At 56.2% G+C, this 17,541-nt stretch overlaps 2 protein-coding genes across 2 annotated transcripts; both read left to right on the top strand.

Moving 5' to 3' along the window:
- Positions 1-7,497: 7,497 nt before the first annotated feature.
- RPS5 (ribosomal protein S5) lies at positions 7,498-13,325 on the top strand. The gene is made up of 6 exons (XM_016215873.2): positions 7,498-7,590; positions 8,340-8,448; positions 11,820-12,029; positions 12,193-12,321; positions 13,037-13,135; positions 13,207-13,325. The coding sequence occupies exons 2-6, from the start codon at positions 8,341-8,343 to the stop codon at positions 13,273-13,275; spliced, it is 615 nt and encodes a 204-aa protein (XP_016071359.1). The 5' UTR covers positions 7,498-7,590; position 8,340; the 3' UTR covers positions 13,276-13,325.
- Positions 13,326-14,567: 1,242 nt separating this feature from the next.
- RNF225 (ring finger protein 225) lies at positions 14,568-15,560 on the top strand. Its single transcript, XM_087827036.1, has one exon. The coding sequence runs from the start codon at positions 14,577-14,579 to the stop codon at positions 15,558-15,560; it is 984 nt and encodes a 327-aa protein (XP_087683162.1). The 5' UTR covers positions 14,568-14,576.
- Positions 15,561-17,541: the final 1,981 nt, after the last annotated feature.

Consider the following 17,541-nt stretch of genomic DNA (forward strand, 5'->3'; position numbering starts at 1 on the left):
TGAGGGCTCACCCCTCCCCTGCATGAGAAAGTAACTTTTAGATGAACTCAAACAACCACCTGTTCCTTATGCTTGGTAACTCTCCCTCTCAGAAAAACCTCACGCGGGCCAAACAGCCCCCCCCCCCACGCCCTGCGAGGAGACTTCCTCCCCAGCTGATGCCACTTGGAGCTCAGCCCGTCTGGATTCAGATGCCCTGCTAAAACTGCCTTCACCTTCTACCCGGCCCCGTGGGTTCCTCCTCGGCCGGCCTAACAGTACTAATACTAGAAATAATAACACTAAATATTATAAATAAATAATGCAATAAATGACAACAAATTAATATAAATAATAAAATGCTAAATTTTAAAAATAAGTGACAATGATGAATCTATTAAATAACAAGTGAAAATTAAAATTAATAACCATTATGCTTATGAATAATAATGATTAACATAATAAGAAATAAAATAAACAAAAATAAGGAACCGCCCTCGCCAGAGTGGCGCAGTTGGTTGGACCATAGACCCCGGCAACGGATCGATCTCTCTCCCCCCCTCCCTCCCTCTCTAAGCACGTCCTTGGGTGAAGGTTAACAGAACAAATCACAAGGCACCTACTCCTGTGGTGTTTGCATGTTCCTCATGCACCGGCCGAGGCACAGGTGGTGTCACCATCGCTCCCGTGTTAGTTGTGAAGAAAATCAGGTCAGGTGAGTGCCTTCCTCTCTGCCTGGTCCCTCATCTCCTCTGCCCAACAGCCCAGCAGTGCTGGGGTCCTTTTCTACGAGGGGACACTGAGCCCCGCGGGCCACAGGGTGGCCAATGCCACCAGGCCACCGAGAAGCCCAGCTGTCCCCTCCTCATACCCCAGCGCACTTGTGACAGCCAGGCAGGTGGGATTCACCTGCGTCTGAATTTCCTATAGTTGGCATCGCACTGCTTCATGGAGGCAAAGCGTGGCTCTTCCCGGAGCTGTAGTTCCTTCTCCATCGCTGGTTAATTCTGCAACTGTGAGACCCACCAGGGGTTTGTACATGAATTTGTGCTTCTAGCTCCTGCCCTGTAGCAGATCTCTAGGTTGTGGACATTTGTCTGAACTGCCCTGGTCAGTTGTGCGGCTGTAGCCCCTGTGGAGAGTCCAGGCCTCCCCCTCTCCCCATGGCCTCCCTGTCTCCCTACAGCACAGCCTGAGGGCGTAGAATGGGAGGGGTGAAAACATGCTCTCCTCACTCGGGACTCTGAGGAGGTACTTCCATCCCATCCCTAAAGGTGTGGTCCCCACTCTGGGTGTCCAGGCTCCAGCTCTGCAGCCAGGTTGAGGGCCCAGGGAAGCCTCCCAGCTCTCACCTCCCACCTGACCTGCCTCCCACGTCACCCATTCATCCCACAGGCATTTACTGAGCACCTCCTGTGTGCCTGACACAAAGACAACAGTGGGACAGGGTCGACCCAGGTCCTGACCACATGGAGCCCAGGCTGGTCCGGGAGACGGAGAAGGCAGACGGTGGTCGCTGGGAGGAACATAAATCCCAAGGACATGGGGAGCAGAGAGTGGAACGAGGCGAGGAGGTTCTGGACGGAGGGAACAGCCAGTGCAAAGGCCATGAGGCAGGATGAGCAATGAGGCAGCCAGTGTGGCAGGGATGGGGGAGGCAAGGGGCAGAGGGGCGGCGGCAGAGCTCAGAGCTCGTCTGGAGACCAGTCATGCTTTGGCTCCTGCTGGGAGAGTCAGGGAGCGGGGAGACTCCCAGCAATGTCTGGTTTCCTTTCCACATTTACTGAGCACCCCTGCTCTGAGCCAGGGCCCAGAAGAAAGCTGCATGTTCCAGGTGGGGCTGGGGAGGCCTCAGGCATTCCTTGCAGCAGGGACCACTGAGCGCCAAGGCCTGAAGCACCCAGCAAAGACTGGTGGCCAGGCCAAAGGACAACCAAACAGTGGCTGAACCTCAGTCCATGGGCTGCGCCCCCCTCACTGAGCACCAGGGCTCAGGTTCTTCTCGCTCTGTGTTCCCTTTTCTGTGAAAGGCACACATCCCTTTATCAAATGCTCCAGAAACCTGAGCGTATTTCGTGAAATTGCTTGTTCCAATGCTTCTTCACCCATTGTTGCTTTTCCCTCAGTTTAGCAAATTTCTAACTTGCAGTTGCCCAGAGTCACCCAGTGGCCTGAAATAACTTGACCAGGAACTAAAAGAAATCAGAAGCATTTAACCAAGACTCTACACGTTTTCCACAAGGACGCTTCAGAGCAACTGCGCGAGGTTCTTCTCGGGACGCTGCTGCCAACCATCTGGGGAGGGGGTTACTTTGCCATTGGACGTCTCAGTCACAATGGCAGAAACACACCTGTGGTCAACGCTCGGGGGGAATTGATTGAGCGGAACTGGGACAAAGTGGATCCGTTAAAGGGGGAAATGCAGAGTTGGACACATCCCACGGATGGTAACTGGCCACTGGAGCAGCTCGGCTGTCACTGCCACGCTCTCAGGAGGCTGCTCTTGTGTGGGGGAGGTGGGTGTGGCCTGAGGTTTCTCAAACTGCCCTCACTCCAGTCACACATAATTGCATAACCCTTCTGTCCCCTCCAGGCCTCTGGGATGCTGGCCTTCAACCCAGGCAGGCGAGGCCACGCCCCCTCAGAGCCACTCAGGGCCTGGGTGACAGAGACTTCATGGAGCCATGTCCAGGCCCCCGAGGGCATGGATCCTTGCTGGCTCAGGGTTTATTCCTGTGGCTATGGCCACTTTGTGCCTTGGTCTCTCCACCTGACAAGTTAGCCAGCTGGAGCACAAGACCCAAGGAAGGGGATGCTCGGAGCCCCGCATGCCAGCCTGGGGACATCTGGGTGACACTGAAAACTGGTGTGTCACAGCCCAGTGCCAGACTGTCCACAGGGCCCATACAGAGGGAGGCTGTGGGATAGGAGAGAGAAGCTCTTTCTCGAACGTTGTGGATTTGAGTCCGAGGACATTCTTCCCAGGTGGGAAGTGGGCTGGCTGCTCTCCTAGCCTGTCGCTGTGTTCCTGCCTGTCCACCTCTGAGATGCTGGTCGTGCAGCTTCCCGAGAACAGGAGTCGGACAAGGGCAGACTGGGGAGCAAGCAGCTGTGGGCCCCACCTGCCCACCAGCACTGACCATGCCAACCTTAGATGGATATGAATCTAACCTGCAAGGCAAACCATGCCCAGGGCTGATGGTCCAGGCTCAGGGCCCGTGACTCCAGACGGGTCTTCGTGGGTCCTGCCTGGGGGAGGTCAGGGAGGTGCTGTCTTTAGAATGTGGACCATGACGCGGCGATGCCATTCCCACCCGAGAGGTGAACACAGGCATTCGAGCAAAAACTTGTACGCAAATGTTCACAGCAGCATTTTCCATAAGGTGTAAACAACCCACATATCCATGAATGGATGGATAAACAAAACGTGGTCTATGCACACGATGGAGTACTAAGCAATAAAAAGGAATGAAGCACGGATACATGGTTGGGCCTCAGAAAACATTATGCTCAGTGAAAGAAGCCAGACACAAAAATGAAAAATTTTACATGAAAAATCTAGAAAAGGCAAATCCATAGAGACAAGTGGATTAGTGGTAGCCAGGGGCCGAGGGGAGGAAGAATGGGGAGAAATTGTGTAACGAGGGTGGTTTTATTTTGGGGTGCTGGAAACATCCTAGAATTGGACAGTGGTGATAGTTGCACACATAATAAATATGTTTAAATAAAAAATACTAAAATATACTAAAAGTCAACCTGAACTGTACACTTTAAAATGGTTTATTTAGCCCGAATGGCGTAGCTCAGTGGTTGAGCGTCGACCTATGAACCAGGAGGTTACCATTTGATTCCCGGTCAGGGCACATGCTCCGGTTTCGGGCTCGATCCCTGGTAGGGGGTGTGCAGGTGGCAGCTGATCAATGACTCTCCCATCATTGATGTTTCCCTCTCTCTCTCCCTTCTTCTCCCTGAAATCAATAAAGATATATTTTTAAAAATAAAAAAATAAAATAAAATGGTACATTCATGTTATGTAAATTGTACCTTTAAAAAAGTGGGAGGAACGCACCCATAGCACCGAGTTCCTTCCCTAGTGTTTTCCTTGGCAGCCTGGGCAAGCCTGTCCTTCAACATCCGGGATGTCATCTGAGCCCCGGCCACAGGGACAGCACTGCAGAGCATGGAGGTATCTGTGTTAACAATACTTTTGTAATAAGAAAACAAGGTTTTCAAAATTGCTAGGTAAGAATAAAATATCTTAAACTCTGAGTTGACAGCATTCCTCCCCAGGACTTTTCTTCCGTCAGGTGTCTCTCAGCCCTCTCATCTCAAGAATAAAACTCTTTGTAGGAAGCTGTACACACCTGCTGGGAATAAGGCAGTGTGCTGGGGCACAGCAAGATGCCTTATGGTATCCCCGCCCGGGGGCACTGCTCACACCAAAGTACAGATGGGACACTGTGGCCTGACAAGGGCCAGACTGTGCCAGTCTGTGTGACCAAGGAGGCCTGTCCTCCACACCCAGGTTGCCCACTGGCTCCCTGCCACCATCCACACAGAGTCGAGGGACACGACCAGGCTGGAACCTGAGGCCCCCACACAGGGAACGGGGCCCCCCAGCCATGACCACTCATGTGGGGACCCTGTCACCCCCTTCCTCCTTGTACAACTGTAACCCTAGAGTAAACTCAGGCTCCTCATGCAGAGGGCGCTGAGCAGCAGGAGTGCAGCTGCCCCTGTTTCTCTGTGTCACCCCTGGGAGGCACCGGGGCATCTATAATAGTGCATCCTGGAACCCCCAAGCTGGGATCCAGATCCCCATCAGGACACCACCTCACTATGCTCTATGTGTGAAGGACAATAGGACCTGGGCACCCGCCAGGATCCTGCCCCAGGGCTTCCAGGGAATTCGGGGTCATGGCTGCTGGCCTCGTGTCATGGTTTGCACAACAGCTGGCCCAAGGCCAGCGCTCAGCATGAACTCCTGAGTCCCAAGATCCAGAGGCCAAGGACCCACAGGATGGGAGAAAATGCCTGGGGCAGCCTCACCAACCCAGGATGGCCAATGGACTCAGTGGACAGGTGCCCTGGACCTCAGGTCACTCATCACTGAGCACGTTCCCCTGAAGGAGGCTGTAGGAACTGAATGGTGCCCCCACCTCCACAAGAAGTACTCACACGTTAATCCCCAGGACCTGAGTGTGACTTTATTTGGGGAAAGGGTATTTGCAGATGGAGGTAAGGGTCTTGAGATGAAAGCCTCCTGAATTCCCCAGGTGGGCCCAAAGTCTAATGACAGGTATCCTTATAAGAGGGAGGCACAGAGAGGAGGAAGAGGCCAAGACAAGAGTGACGCAGCCGCCAGAAGCTAGGACCGGTGCATGGGGTCGTTCAGCCTGAGATGCGTGGCTTTACCCTTGGGCCTCAGGTTCCCCATCTGTAAAGTGGGAATCACATGGGTAAACCTACCATGAGAGAGTCATGAGCTCCAGCTGTTCACAGGGCCCTGGATCTGCCCTTAAAGCCCTGCAGTGGCTCTGGGCACTAAATTTTTCAGATTCCTTTAGACCTAAAGGCTAAGAATTTGGCCCCAGGCCTGGCTTCCTCTCTCTAAATCCCCATTTCCCCACCTTTCCAGACTTAGCGTGAGACCTAAATGAATCAATCTGTGTAACCAGTCTTGGCACAGGGCTGGATGGTGCCCAGGAGGCACTCAGAAAATTGTGCCTGCTTTTAGCCAATTCGTAAAATGGGTTCTCCGTTCCACAGACATTTCTAGAATTCTACTGTCCATTACCAAGTGACCACCAGTGGACGCGTCACAAGCCTCAAATTGGCCTTGTCTGATTCCGTTCTCATTTCCATGCTGAAGGGGAAAACTGAGGTTCAGAGGGGTGAGCCCAGGTCTGCTTTTGAAGAGAAAGAGGCAGGGTTGGGGGAGGGCCCTCTGGGTCCTGCTGAGCGAGGGTGAATGGTGCCACTGCCCGAGCCCAGCCTCCCTGCTTTCCCGCAGTCAGCCCCTCACCAGGGGCATCCTCCTTGACCAGACAGGGTCCCCAAGGGTCAGAGAGAGTCCCTCCAGGATCAGAAAAAAACCACGTAAGCCCCTCTTCATCCAGAGGCCCCAGTAGGAGCCCAATCTGCTGCTCTGGATGGGTCAGCGGTAAAGGAGGGCAGGGATATGGCCCTGGGCTGCAGAGGTTTTGCCTCCGGGCGCAGCTCCTGTGCCTCCTGCCAGAGACTGAGGCCTAACCCCCTGCCCAGGCCAGCTCCAGGGCCTGTGTCCTGAGCAGTGACGTGAGCTATTATTACTCACAGTGCACTGTACCCAGACCCTCTCATCTGAGATGCTCCTTGAATTGCGGTGGGGACGGGGGGAGCCTTTACAGTCGGTAAACACGTAACGCAGCTGATGAGCAACTGCTGTGTGCATGCTCGGGGAGGGCAGGTGGGGTCGCTGGGGGCAAACGGAGGCACTCCCCTTGGATCTAGGGAGGGCACACCCCCTGGGTGCTAAGCTAGGCACCGGGAGGCGGATTCCACTAGATGCCCCCTGCCGTCTGCCAGCAGCACGGGTGCGCTGCCGCAGAGGTCTCTGCCTGAGACGCCCGCCTGGGTGGAGTCCGCGAACCGGCTCCGCTCCAGGGTCTAGGCTTAGGGGGCGCCTACCAGGCGGGGTGCGTGGGTGCGGCGGGGGGTGAAGGGCTGGCACGTGCTCTCCAGGTGGCCTCCGGGGTCACGGGTGAGGCTGCCCAGAGGCCGGCCGCCCGCACCGCCCGGTGGCCTCAGCAACTCCGGCTCCAGATGGGCCAAAGCGGGCGGGCTGTTCCCGAGGCCACCTTCTGGGCTCAGCCCGGACCCCCGGACCCGCGCCCCTACCCGACCTCCGCCCGCACGCGAAGACGGGGCGCGAGGGGAGACGACGGGGAGCCCGGGCTGCGGTGGTGGGTGCTGTTAAGCCGGAAAATGTCCCCTCCCCGGGGTCAGGCCCGCAGCAGCCCCTGGCTCGCGAGTGTGGGGAAGGTGGGGCCCCCAAGTGGTGTCCGCGGGCCCGGTTCCGGGACCGGCGGGGGGCGGCCGCGATCGCAGGATCCGCTTCGCCGCCCGAGCCGGTAGCGCGCGTGCCCGTGAAGCGGACATCACCGGGACGAGGGAGGAGAGGGTGCCGAGCCCGGTGGCCCCGCTCGAACCCGGCGGCGGGTGGGGCGTGAAACCAGCGGCCTAACACCCGGGCGAGCGCCAGCGGCACTTCTGCCCTCATTAGACATGGCGGCGCTGGCCTCACGGAGAACTCTGCGCTTGCGCCGGAGCCCCCAGGCCGGGCAAGTGCTGGGCCTCTGGCCGCCGCGAGGCTGGCTGGAGAGGGCGCTTCTGCAAGTGCGCATGCGTCCAGGGTTTACGTATCAGAGTGACGCAGGGGACGACTTTATATTCTTGCTCCGGATTGGTTCATAAGTACATTGTTCCTTTAGCGCGCGGGTCGCCTCGCTGACCCGGAAGTCTTCGTCCCGGTTAAAAGCGTAGGCCCGCGGCCTGCGGCCTCTTCCTGTCTGTGTCAGCGCAGCGCGTGTTCCACGCCGAGCGACAGAGACTCCCCGGCTGCACGCTCAGGTGAGGCCCCCGCGGGGTCGGGGTCTGATGGACGTTCCAGAGTCTTCAGGGGAGCCGAGGGCGAGCCTGAGCCCCGGGGCTACCCTTGTGGGTCGTCACCTCTCCTTCTGGAAAACGTGCGGAGGGACCGGGAGGAGGCGCGGGGAAGTGGCTGGAGCCCCGCCGCCCCCGTAGCTTAGCCCGCGGCGGGGCTCCGGGTTGGGGGACGGGCTTCTGCAACTGCACGTTGAGGTAGTAAGTCCCCGTGACTCTGAAGTTCTCCGTGTACCCTTTGGTCTGTATACGGTTTTCTCCTTAGTAGTCGCCCCTTGTGCCTTAGGGCTGGACGCGAACCGCAGGTTTTGCGTGGTTCTGCGCAGAATTCGTGCAGTGGCCCTTGACGGCGCATAACTTTCCCATTTTGCTCATCTGATGAGGAAGCAGAGCCCAAAGCAGTTTGTTACCTCTCCCAGGATCGCGGAGCTCGTTAAAGGCGTGGCTGGGGTTTGAACTCGAGCGCGTGCGATGCCAGGGCATTTGGCATCACCGGCCCAGCTGTGGTCCGTGCAGCAGCTGTTGACCGCAGGGATCCTGGGTGACAGGCACTTGCTTCTTGCTGACACCTCAAGAGTGGTTTCTCTAGGGCTCAGAAAGTTGGAGCTGGAATTCCACAGCCTGCGTAGGTTCCTCATTACTTCCAAATTCACAGGATGTGGGTGTCTCAGAATCAGTGGTGGGTGTGCCTGGGCTCTGACAATTTCTGTCCCTAGGATGAACGAGTGGGAGACGGCTGCACCTGCAGTAGCAGAGACCCCTGACATCAAGCTCTTCGGGAAGTGGAGCACCGATGATGTGCAGATCAATGACATTTCCTTGCAGGTTAGAGGGATGTGGAGTGGAGGTTGTGCCCCCCAGCTGGGGGTGGGGGCACATGTGGATTCTTTGAGGAGAGTCACTTGAAACTTGTAGCTGCCCTACTAAGTCAAATGTTGCAGCATTACAATTGAAAGGGGTATCTCTGGACAGCCACACCCACCATGTCGGTTTTTCTTTGTGTCCTGTACAGAGGTTGCTACAGTTTTGGGGAGGGGTTCTGTTGGTTTTTAATTGTCACCCAAGGGTATGTTTATCGACTTTAGCGACAGAGAGAAACGTTGATTGGTTGCCTCCCATACATTCCAGGACTGGGAATGTACTTGCAAACATTTTGATGTATGGGACGATCCTTCAACCAACTGAGCCACGAGGGGGGCGTGCTGCAGGTTTTGTCATGACATGGCTCCTTCCTCAGAAGGAGCATCACATCCCATGGGTTGATATTTTTGTGTGTGTGTTTTGTAGTAAAATATACATAACCCAAAATACACTGTTGTGACCATTTTGAAATGTAAGGATGTGCCCAGCTGGTGGTGCTCAGCTGGTTGAGCGTCATCCCAGGCACCAAGAGGTCTAGATCGATTCCTGGTCAGGGCTCAGGCTTGGGTTGCAGGCTTGATCCCTAGTAGGGGGCGTGCAGGAGGCAGCCCATCAATGATTCTCACACCTCCTCCTCCCTTTCTCTCTGAAATTAATAAAAATATGTTTAAAAATAATGATAATAAAGTGCAAGGATCCAACATCATTCTTTCGGACGTGGATATCCACTTATGCTGGGAACATCTAGTTTTTGTTTTCAGTATTGTGTCTTTTATTTAACAAATTTAGGCTATAGGATGTTTGTAATTTAAATCTCTTTTATACATTATCTGCACTTATCTGAGCAACATTTGTTGAAGAGTAGTTCCCCCGCTGAATGGCCTTGGCACCTTTCTTTTTTTTCCTTAATCGTCACCCAAGGATATTTTTTCAATTTGTTTTCTTTTTTCTTTTTTTAAATATATCTTTATTGACTTCAGAGAGAGGAAAGGAGAGGGAGAGAGAGAGAGATAGAAGCATCAATGATGAGACAGTCATTGATCGAGCCCACAACCTGGGCATGTGCCCTGACCGGGAACTGAACCCTGATCGCCTGGATCCTAGGTCGATGCTCAACTGCTGAGCCATGCCCGGCAGGGCTTGATTGGTTTTCAGAGTGGGAGTAAGAGAGAGAGAAACACCATTGTGAGAGAGACACATCAGTTGGTTGCTTCCTGCATCCACCCCAAGCAGGGCTGGGGCCAACCCTGCAACCGAGATACGTGCCCTTGGCCAGAATCGAGCATGAGACCCTTCAGTGCATGGGTTGATGCTCTAAGCACTGAGCCTAAGGCTTTTTTTTTTTTTTTAATATGTCTTTATTGATTTCAGAGAGAGGTAGGGAAAGGGAGAGAGACAGAAACATCAATGAGAGTCATCGATTGGCTTCGTTCTGCACACCCGCTACTGGGGATCAAGCCCGAAGCCCCGGCATGTGCCCTGACCAGAAATCTAAACTGTGATCTCCTGGATCCTAGGTCGATGCTCAACTGCTGAGCCACGCTTGCCAGGTGGCACTCTTTTTGAAAATCAGTTCAGCATACATGCTTATTCCTGCTCTCTGGATTCTGTTCCATTCAGCCATATGTCTGTCCTCACGCCTGCCATGCTGTCTTGATTGCTGCAGCTTTGTACTAGGTTTGAAATCAGGAAACAGGAGTCCTCTCACTTTATCTCACCCCCATATAGTTGTACACTTGGCCTCATTAGCACTTTCGTGGGCTCTTTATAAAAAGGACAAACAAACAAACATACAAAAAAAAACTTTGTAGAGTGTCAGGATGGCCAAGTGGTCTAAGGCTCCAGACTCAAAAAAGTCTTTGTGGCTGTGTTTGTATAGAGATGAATAAAATTCAGGTTGGATTATACTTACGATTTCTCCTTGTAGATTGTTTTCCTTCCTGGGTTATTTGGCAGGTCTACAAACTTAAAAGGCCACATAGTAAATCTTTTTGTCTCCGTGTCATATGTGTGTTTGCTTATAGGCTTGTTTGGTTTGTGTGTGTGGTTTTGTTTTTTTTACACAACCCTTTATAAATGTTAAAACTGTGTTCACTTTTCCCTGTTGCTCTTCTAGGACCAGGGAAGCAGAAGTCAGTTTGGGTCCAGAGTTCTCCCTCTGAATTGGAAGCTGTACAGGGCTCTTCCCTGGGCCAGGGCAGTTTGACCAAACCCTTAATAGGAAAGCTTGTGGCAGGTTTTCCTGCACCATGGAGCCTAGATGAACCCGAGTCATCTGCCTGCTTGTGCAGGTGGTTCCCTCCAATGTACACACCAGACTGTCATGCCAGTATCAGCATCCCCTGTGTCTTTTCCCTGTCACTGCTTATTTTAATATACTTTAAAAATTTTTTTACTTACTGACTTTAAAGAGAGAGAAACATCTATTTGCTGTTTCACTTATTTATGCATTCATTGGCTGATTCATATAAGTGCCCTGATCAGAGATAAAACACTCAACCTTGGTGTATCGGGACAACACTAACCTGAATTACCCACCCAGGGCACTGCTTGAATTTTTAGAAAACCATTGTTGGTATATATCCTCATGTGAGTGATAGAATGGCCTTGGGCATGTCTCAGGACTATTGAGGGTCCTCTAAATACACAACATAGTTCCTGATCCCAGCACCCTCGCCATCATTTTGGTGTGTTCTAGACATTTTCCTGGGAAATGTATGTATGTATAGGAATGATTTTTGTGTGGTTCCTTTAAAACAATGGTTTGGTGCCCTGGCCAGGCAGCTCAGTTGGTTAGAGCATCATACGCCAGGGTTACAGGTTCGATCCCCAGTCAGGGCACATAAAAGAATCAACCAATCAATGCATAAATAAGTGGAACAGCAAATTGATCTTTCTCTCTCTCTCAAATCAATTTTAAAAAAATGGTTTCAGCTGTCAGAACTTCTAGAGAGGGAGGGAGAGATCCATCTATGTGAAAGAAACATTGATCGGCTGCTTCCTGCATGCCCCCTAATGAGGATCTAGCACACAACCTGGGCATGTGCCCTGACTGGGAATCAAACCAGTGACCTTGCAGTTCGCTCAGCCAACTGAGCCACTCTGGCTGGGCTGAGGAACACTTTTGAAAACAAAACTGGGTAGTTTGGTTATGTTCTCTGTAGTTCTCCACCCTTCCCCCTCCCATTATAAAGTCACTTGTCTACGTTTTATGTTTTTGTGGCAGCCAGGGGCTCACAACCAGACCCCATAGGTGAGTGGGGATTCCTGACTGGGTGCTTGGTGCCTCTCTCCATCCTGCTCCTGACCAAGGTCCCCTCTCCCTGCTGCCCCAGGATTACATCGCGGTGAAGGAGAAATATGCCAAGTACCTGCCCCACAGTGCAGGGCGCTACGCAGCCAAGCGCTTCCGCAAGGCGCAGTGTCCCATTGTGGAGCGCCTCACCAACTCCATGATGATGCACGGCCGCAACAATGGCAAGAAGCTCATGACTGTGCGCATCGTTAAGCATGCCTTTGAGATCATCCACCTGCTCACCGGTGAGGTAGGCCTTAGGTCAGGTGTGCAGAGCCTGCCTTTAGCAAATCTTAAGGCCAGCAGCCACCCATGGTATGCGTGCTGGGGTCCTCTAGGAATTAAGGGTGAGGAGACCAGAGAAGGTTACTGGCTGGACCTCAGGCTCATTAGCGCTCCCCCCCCCCCCCCAGAACCCCCTGCAGGTCCTGGTGAATGCCATCATCAACAGTGGCCCCCGGGAAGACTCAACTCGAATTGGGCGAGCTGGAACAGTGAGGCGACAGGCTGTGGACGTGTCTCCTCTGCGTCGTGTGAATCAGGTGGGCCTGGGGCTTTTGGCACTTGTGGTTGGTCAGGTGCAGCAATCAGACCTCGGTGGAGTCCTACCCAGGGCAGAGGCTGGCAAGTGGGAAGGTTCATCCCAGTCTGCATGTTTTACCTGGAGTGTCATTTCCTCCAGGAAGCCTTCCTGGATTCCTACCCCATGCAGGGCAGGTCCTAGCTCTGGACCTTTTGCGCCATATTAGGCTTAGGTGCCATTTGATTCTGGTGTATATTTTTACACTGTGGGTTTCTTGGACTATTTGAGAATCAGTTGGAGACATTCTAACCATTTCCCTTTCAACACTTCAGTGGATGTCTCAGAACATGGACACTCTATTCCCACTGTTATCCCTGAGGAATTTAACAGCAGTCGAGTATCTAGTGTTCCCTCAGTGTCTCATTTATTCAGCTGTCCCCAGCATACCCTTTATAGCTTTCCATTTTCAGTCAAGGGTCCTGGTCAAGAGCACACAATTACATTGTATTTCCCTGTCATGGAGAGTCTCCAGTGTCTTGTAGTCAGAGACCTAACCCTTAACCTTTGTGTCTACACTTATTTCTGTGACCCGCAGTCTGATCCCAGATCTGGCAGCGTGCCATCTGGGCAGCAGTTGTGTTAGCCAGCATTTGTTGGGGGCCCAGTTGGACCGTGGCCCTGCCTGGTTTGGGGCATCCTCTGCCCCAGGCTTAGCAGACCCTTGTGCTCCCCAGGCCATCTGGCTGCTGTGCACAGGTGCCCGCGAGGCCGCCTTCCGGAACATTAAGACCATTGCTGAGTGCCTGGCAGATGAACTCATCAATGCAGCCAAGGTGGGTGAGGACACTGGGGGGCTCAAGAGGGGTCCTCCCACATCTAAAGCTAACCCTGTTCCTCTTTGCAGGGCTCCTCCAACTCCTATGCTATCAAGAAGAAAGATGAGCTGGAGCGAGTGGCTAAGTCCAACCGCTGATCACTAGCTGCAGCTCCAATAAATCTGTCTGCCCTTGGGGCAGCACTGCCCGCCTGCCACTGTCTGTCTTTGGGGGTACCTGGGAGCTGGGGCGGGATGGCCCCAAGTCCCCAGAAACTGATCACATCCCTGGCACGTCTTTTGGCCTGTGGGGACCTGGATTCCCCAGGGAAGCACCACTGACTCAGAACCATGGCACCCCAGGATACAGGCCTAGCCACCTGGGGTGTTCCAGCTGGTTGGAAATGAAAGGGGTGGGGTTGTCCTCACAGATGTCACTCTGGCCTGGGGAGGGTCTTGTGGGTGCCCATGAGGTCTGGGTGGCAGCCCACCATCCTGAGAAGCCTTTTATCAAGAAGCAGCCCAGGGAGAGGAAGCCAAGCTGTGGTCTGGGCCATGACCACTAACAGCTCTTCTGCTGGCTGGCAGAGGCCAACCCTGCGTGCCTCCCACCCGCAGACTCTACAAGTCCCACTCTATGGCAAGGTTATCCCTGGGTGCTCCAGGCTGCCTTCCAAGCCACCCACAGGGCCACTGCCACCCCAGGTTCCTCTCCACCAGTGCCTCTGAGGTGAAGAGTTCATAAGGAGGTGTTCAGGGCAGGGGCATCGCTATCACTCACCTGTCCCTGCTCTGTCAACCTGTGCCATCACCTGCCCACCACCCCCGACATCCGGGCTGGTGGGTGTGACAAGCAGTCAGACAAGTCTGGCAGGGGCTTGGGACCTAGAGGCCATAGCTCCACCTCAGGTTCCCTCCCACAGGGAGGGGCACTTAGTGTCCCTCTGCCAGTAGGCTAAGGATTGGGGTCAAAACTGACTTGCCAGCCAGAGGGAGGAGGCTCCAGCAGGTAGGAAGGGGATGATGCTCAGTTGGGGTCTGACATTGGGGAGCCTCTGACCCCTGCTGTAGTCTTCCAACTTTGCTCTGTGCTGCTGGGAACTTATCCTCGGTCTGCTGTGCTTTTTCTGCCTCCTTAGAGTCCCTGTGCTTCAGGGTCTGTAAATCTAGCTCCTGGGAGCCCCTGTCTGCCCCTCTCCATTCCTGTCTGCTGTCCTCCATGGAGCCAATCCAGTCCTCTCAGTCCGTTTCTGGAGCCTCCAAGTCTAGCTCATAATCTGCCGTGCCCCCTAGTTTCATCTCTGGGCCCCTGCCTGGCCCAACCCTTCCCATCTCCCCCTGGCCCCCCGGGACTGATCCTGCCTCTTCACCCTCGGACGCCCTCTGCTCCATGTAGGGCAACCCCCTGCCGAGTGCAGAGCCTCCCGCTGCCTGACTGCCTTCCCTGCAGGCCCCGTCCGATGCCCTGCCCTCGGCCGCCCTGGCTTCGCCGCCCGCGGGTCGCTCAGGGCTCAGGCCCCAGCTCCCCGGGCTCGCTCTCTGCGCCCCCGTCCCCCGGCCAGGGGGGTGACGGGGATGGGGACAGCAGCCCGGGCTCCGACCCCATGCTGCCCCCCGCGTCCCCCGTGGAGTGCCTCATCTGCGTGTCGCCCTTCGACGGCGTGTTCAAGCTGCCCAAGCGCCTGGACTGTGGCCACGTCTTCTGCCTCGAGTGCCTGGCGCGCCTGTCGCTGGCCACGGCGGGCGGCGGCAACGCGGTGGCGTGCCCGGTGTGCCGCGCGCCCACGCGCCTGGCCCCGCGCGGGGGGCTGCCCGCCCTGCCCACGCACGCCTGCCTGCTGCCCCGCGAGGCCCGCGCGCCGCCCGCGCGCCAGGGCTCCGTGCGCTTCGACCGGAGCCGGGGGCTGCTCTACCTGCGGCCGCCGCCCGCGCCCGGGCCGCGCAAGGCCCGCGCCGCGCGCCCGCCGCCCCCGCCGCCGCTGCGCCTCGGCCGCCCGCTGTCGCGCCGCCTGACGCTGGACAGCCCCACCTGGGCCTTCAACGCGGCCGTGGCGCTGGCCGCGCTGGTGGCCGCGGGCCTGGTGGTCTCCGGCGTCTACATCTTCTTCCTCATTCCGCGCGCCGCCTCCGGGCCCGCGCGGCCGCAGCTCGTGGCGCTGGCCCCCGCGCCCGGCCTCGCCTGGCTCCCGCCGCTGCCCACGCCCGGCGCGCCCTGGGGCCCCACGGGCCGGGCCCCGGACGCCACCCCGCCGGGGGCTGCGGGGGACACGCGGGAGCCCCAGGGGAGCGCGGGGGGCGCGCCGGAGGCCGAGGGGAGCTCGGCGGAGGCGCCGGAGGCCGAAGGGCTGCTGGACAGGCTCTCGGGCCGCCGGCGGGAGGCGGAGGGCGGCCCCGGCTGGGTCCCGGGGGCACGGGGCAGGAGGCGGGCGTGGGGGCCGCGGTAACAGCTTCTCTGCTGCGGGCCCAGCCTCCGGCGCCCGGGCCCCGGTGTCGTCCTGGCGGCTCTGCCCGGACCACGCGCCGCCATCCCCGAGGCACAGGAGGGAGGCCTGTTGAGACCATCACCCCTCAAGAAGCAACCCCTGGGGACACCGCTGCCGGCACCGCTGAGGGTGCCCCGACTCCCCTGCGGAGACCCCCTGGGAAGCGCTCCCCTGGGGGTGCCCTGGGAGTCCCCACCCGCATCCCTCGTGGGAGTCCAGCTGCGGAGCCTCCCTGACCGCCTTCCGCAGGGGCCCTGCTTGGGGCACCCCCACCCGGATCTTCAGAAGGGTCCCGCTGAGCGCACCCGTCAGCCATCAGAGCCCCGGGGGAGCATCCGCCGGGCACCGCGGGCTGCAGGCCCTGAAGGTCAGCTCCGCCCGGGCCGCTGTCCCTGGAACACCGGCTGACTGGGCCATTGCGCGGCTGCCCCCGCCCCGGTGGTGGCTGGTTTTCTACTCTGCCGCCTGCAGGCTGGGCCAGGTGGGATCCCGCTGACTCCAGGCTGGTCCGTGGCTGCAGCCCTGCACACCTGGCTGGGGCCAGGACCGAGGGGGGACAAATGGGGCCTGAGCCTCAAAGGCTGGCTCTCCCAGCCCTGGCCAGGTAGCACAGCTGGTTAGAATATCCTCCTGATACACCAAGGTTGTGGGTTCGATCCCCAGTCAGGACACATGCCAGAATCATCTAATGAATGCATAAGTAAGTGGAACAATAAATCCATGTTTCTCTCGCTCTCTCCCTTCCTCTCTCCAAAAAAACAAGACCGACTTTCACCTGGATGCTGACTACCAAATTGCCATGGAGGCCTCGACTTCCCCTATGGGTTTCTGGGATCCTCCTGATATGCCGTGAGGCCACTGTGTCAGCCAAACTCAAAGAGGCCAGGGTTGCCCTCTGGGTCAGAAAGCGTCACCTGATTTGGGGGGGGGTTGCTCTTGGACCTCCCTGGCCACTGGATCCCCCATCACCCCCATCTCCGCTCATTTTCTGGGCCAATTAACACACCTTTCCTGGCATCCCTGTTGGGCCCCCAGGTGAAGCCTCAGCCCTCCCTCTGGACAGTCACCTCCAGGAAGGGCAGCTCTTGGGTTCCTGTCCTTTCAGAAGCCTTCCTGGCTTAGTCAGAGCAGAGTAGATGGCAGCCACCCTCTGCATAAGCTGAACATGAGTCATCTGCTCCACCCCCCAGGTCTGGGAGCCCCCATCCTGCCTCACTTAGCGCAGGGTTCGGTTGCTATATGTTGTGGTGGGCACCCAGCATTTTCCAATGTGACTTCTATGGGGCTGACCGCTCCTGTTTGGTTTGTTTATAATGTGCCCTCAGCACCTTGCACACAGTGAGTGCCAAAGAGTTTTCTGGGGAGTGACAGCATTGCAGGTGACCAAGGGGCAGCCCAGGAATGCCTGTGGACACCCTGGGCTCACCCAGCTGGCAGCCAACCACCCTGATCTAGGTAGTCAGCGGAGTTCCTTTTGATGCCAGCTGCTGCTTCCAGGTAGAAAGCCAGAGTGGGAATAGCAGGACATCCAAGGGAGTGTCTTCACGATCCAGTTCTTACCCCTACCTCTGTGCCAATGTCGCACACAGCCCAGCCCCACAGGGAGGGGACCCGATCAGGCAGGAGCAAGGTTGGCAATCTGTAGTTTTCTCTGGCTGCTGCCACATATTTTCACCAACTCGGTTCCTTAGAACAACACACACTATCTCACAGTTCTGCAGGCAGATGTCTTGGGATCAGTCTCACTGGATGAAAGTCCAGATGTTCACAAGGCCAGTCCCGTCTGGAGGCTCCAGGGGAGAATTCCTGTCCTTGGCTTCCTCCATCTTCAAAGCAGCAGCTTAGCATCTTCAAATCTCTCTCTGACCCTCCTGCCTTCCTCTCTCACTGTATCTTCAAGGACACTCAGGGGAAATAACAGGTGGCATTGAGTCAGGGGGAG

This window comes from Miniopterus natalensis, chromosome 18 (assembly GCF_054644295.1).
Source record: "Miniopterus natalensis isolate mMinNat1 chromosome 18, mMinNat1.hap1, whole genome shotgun sequence".
Classification (NCBI taxonomy): Eukaryota; Metazoa; Chordata; class Mammalia; order Chiroptera; family Miniopteridae; genus Miniopterus; species Miniopterus natalensis.

Coding starts and splice junctions, on each gene's coding strand:
- RPS5 (XM_016215873.2), top strand. CDS start 8,341: ATGAACGAGTGGGAGACGGCTGCACCTGCAGTAGCAGAGACCCCTGAC. Junction 12,030..12,192: donor TCCACCTGCTCACCGGTGAG/GTAGGCCTTAGG, acceptor CCCCCCCCCCAG/AACCCCCTGCAGGTCCTGGT. Junction 12,322..13,036: donor CTCTGCGTCGTGTGAATCAG/GTGGGCCTGGGG, acceptor TGTGCTCCCCAG/GCCATCTGGCTGCTGTGCAC.
- RNF225 (XM_087827036.1), top strand. CDS start 14,577: ATGCCCTGCCCTCGGCCGCCCTGGCTTCGCCGCCCGCGGGTCGCTCAG.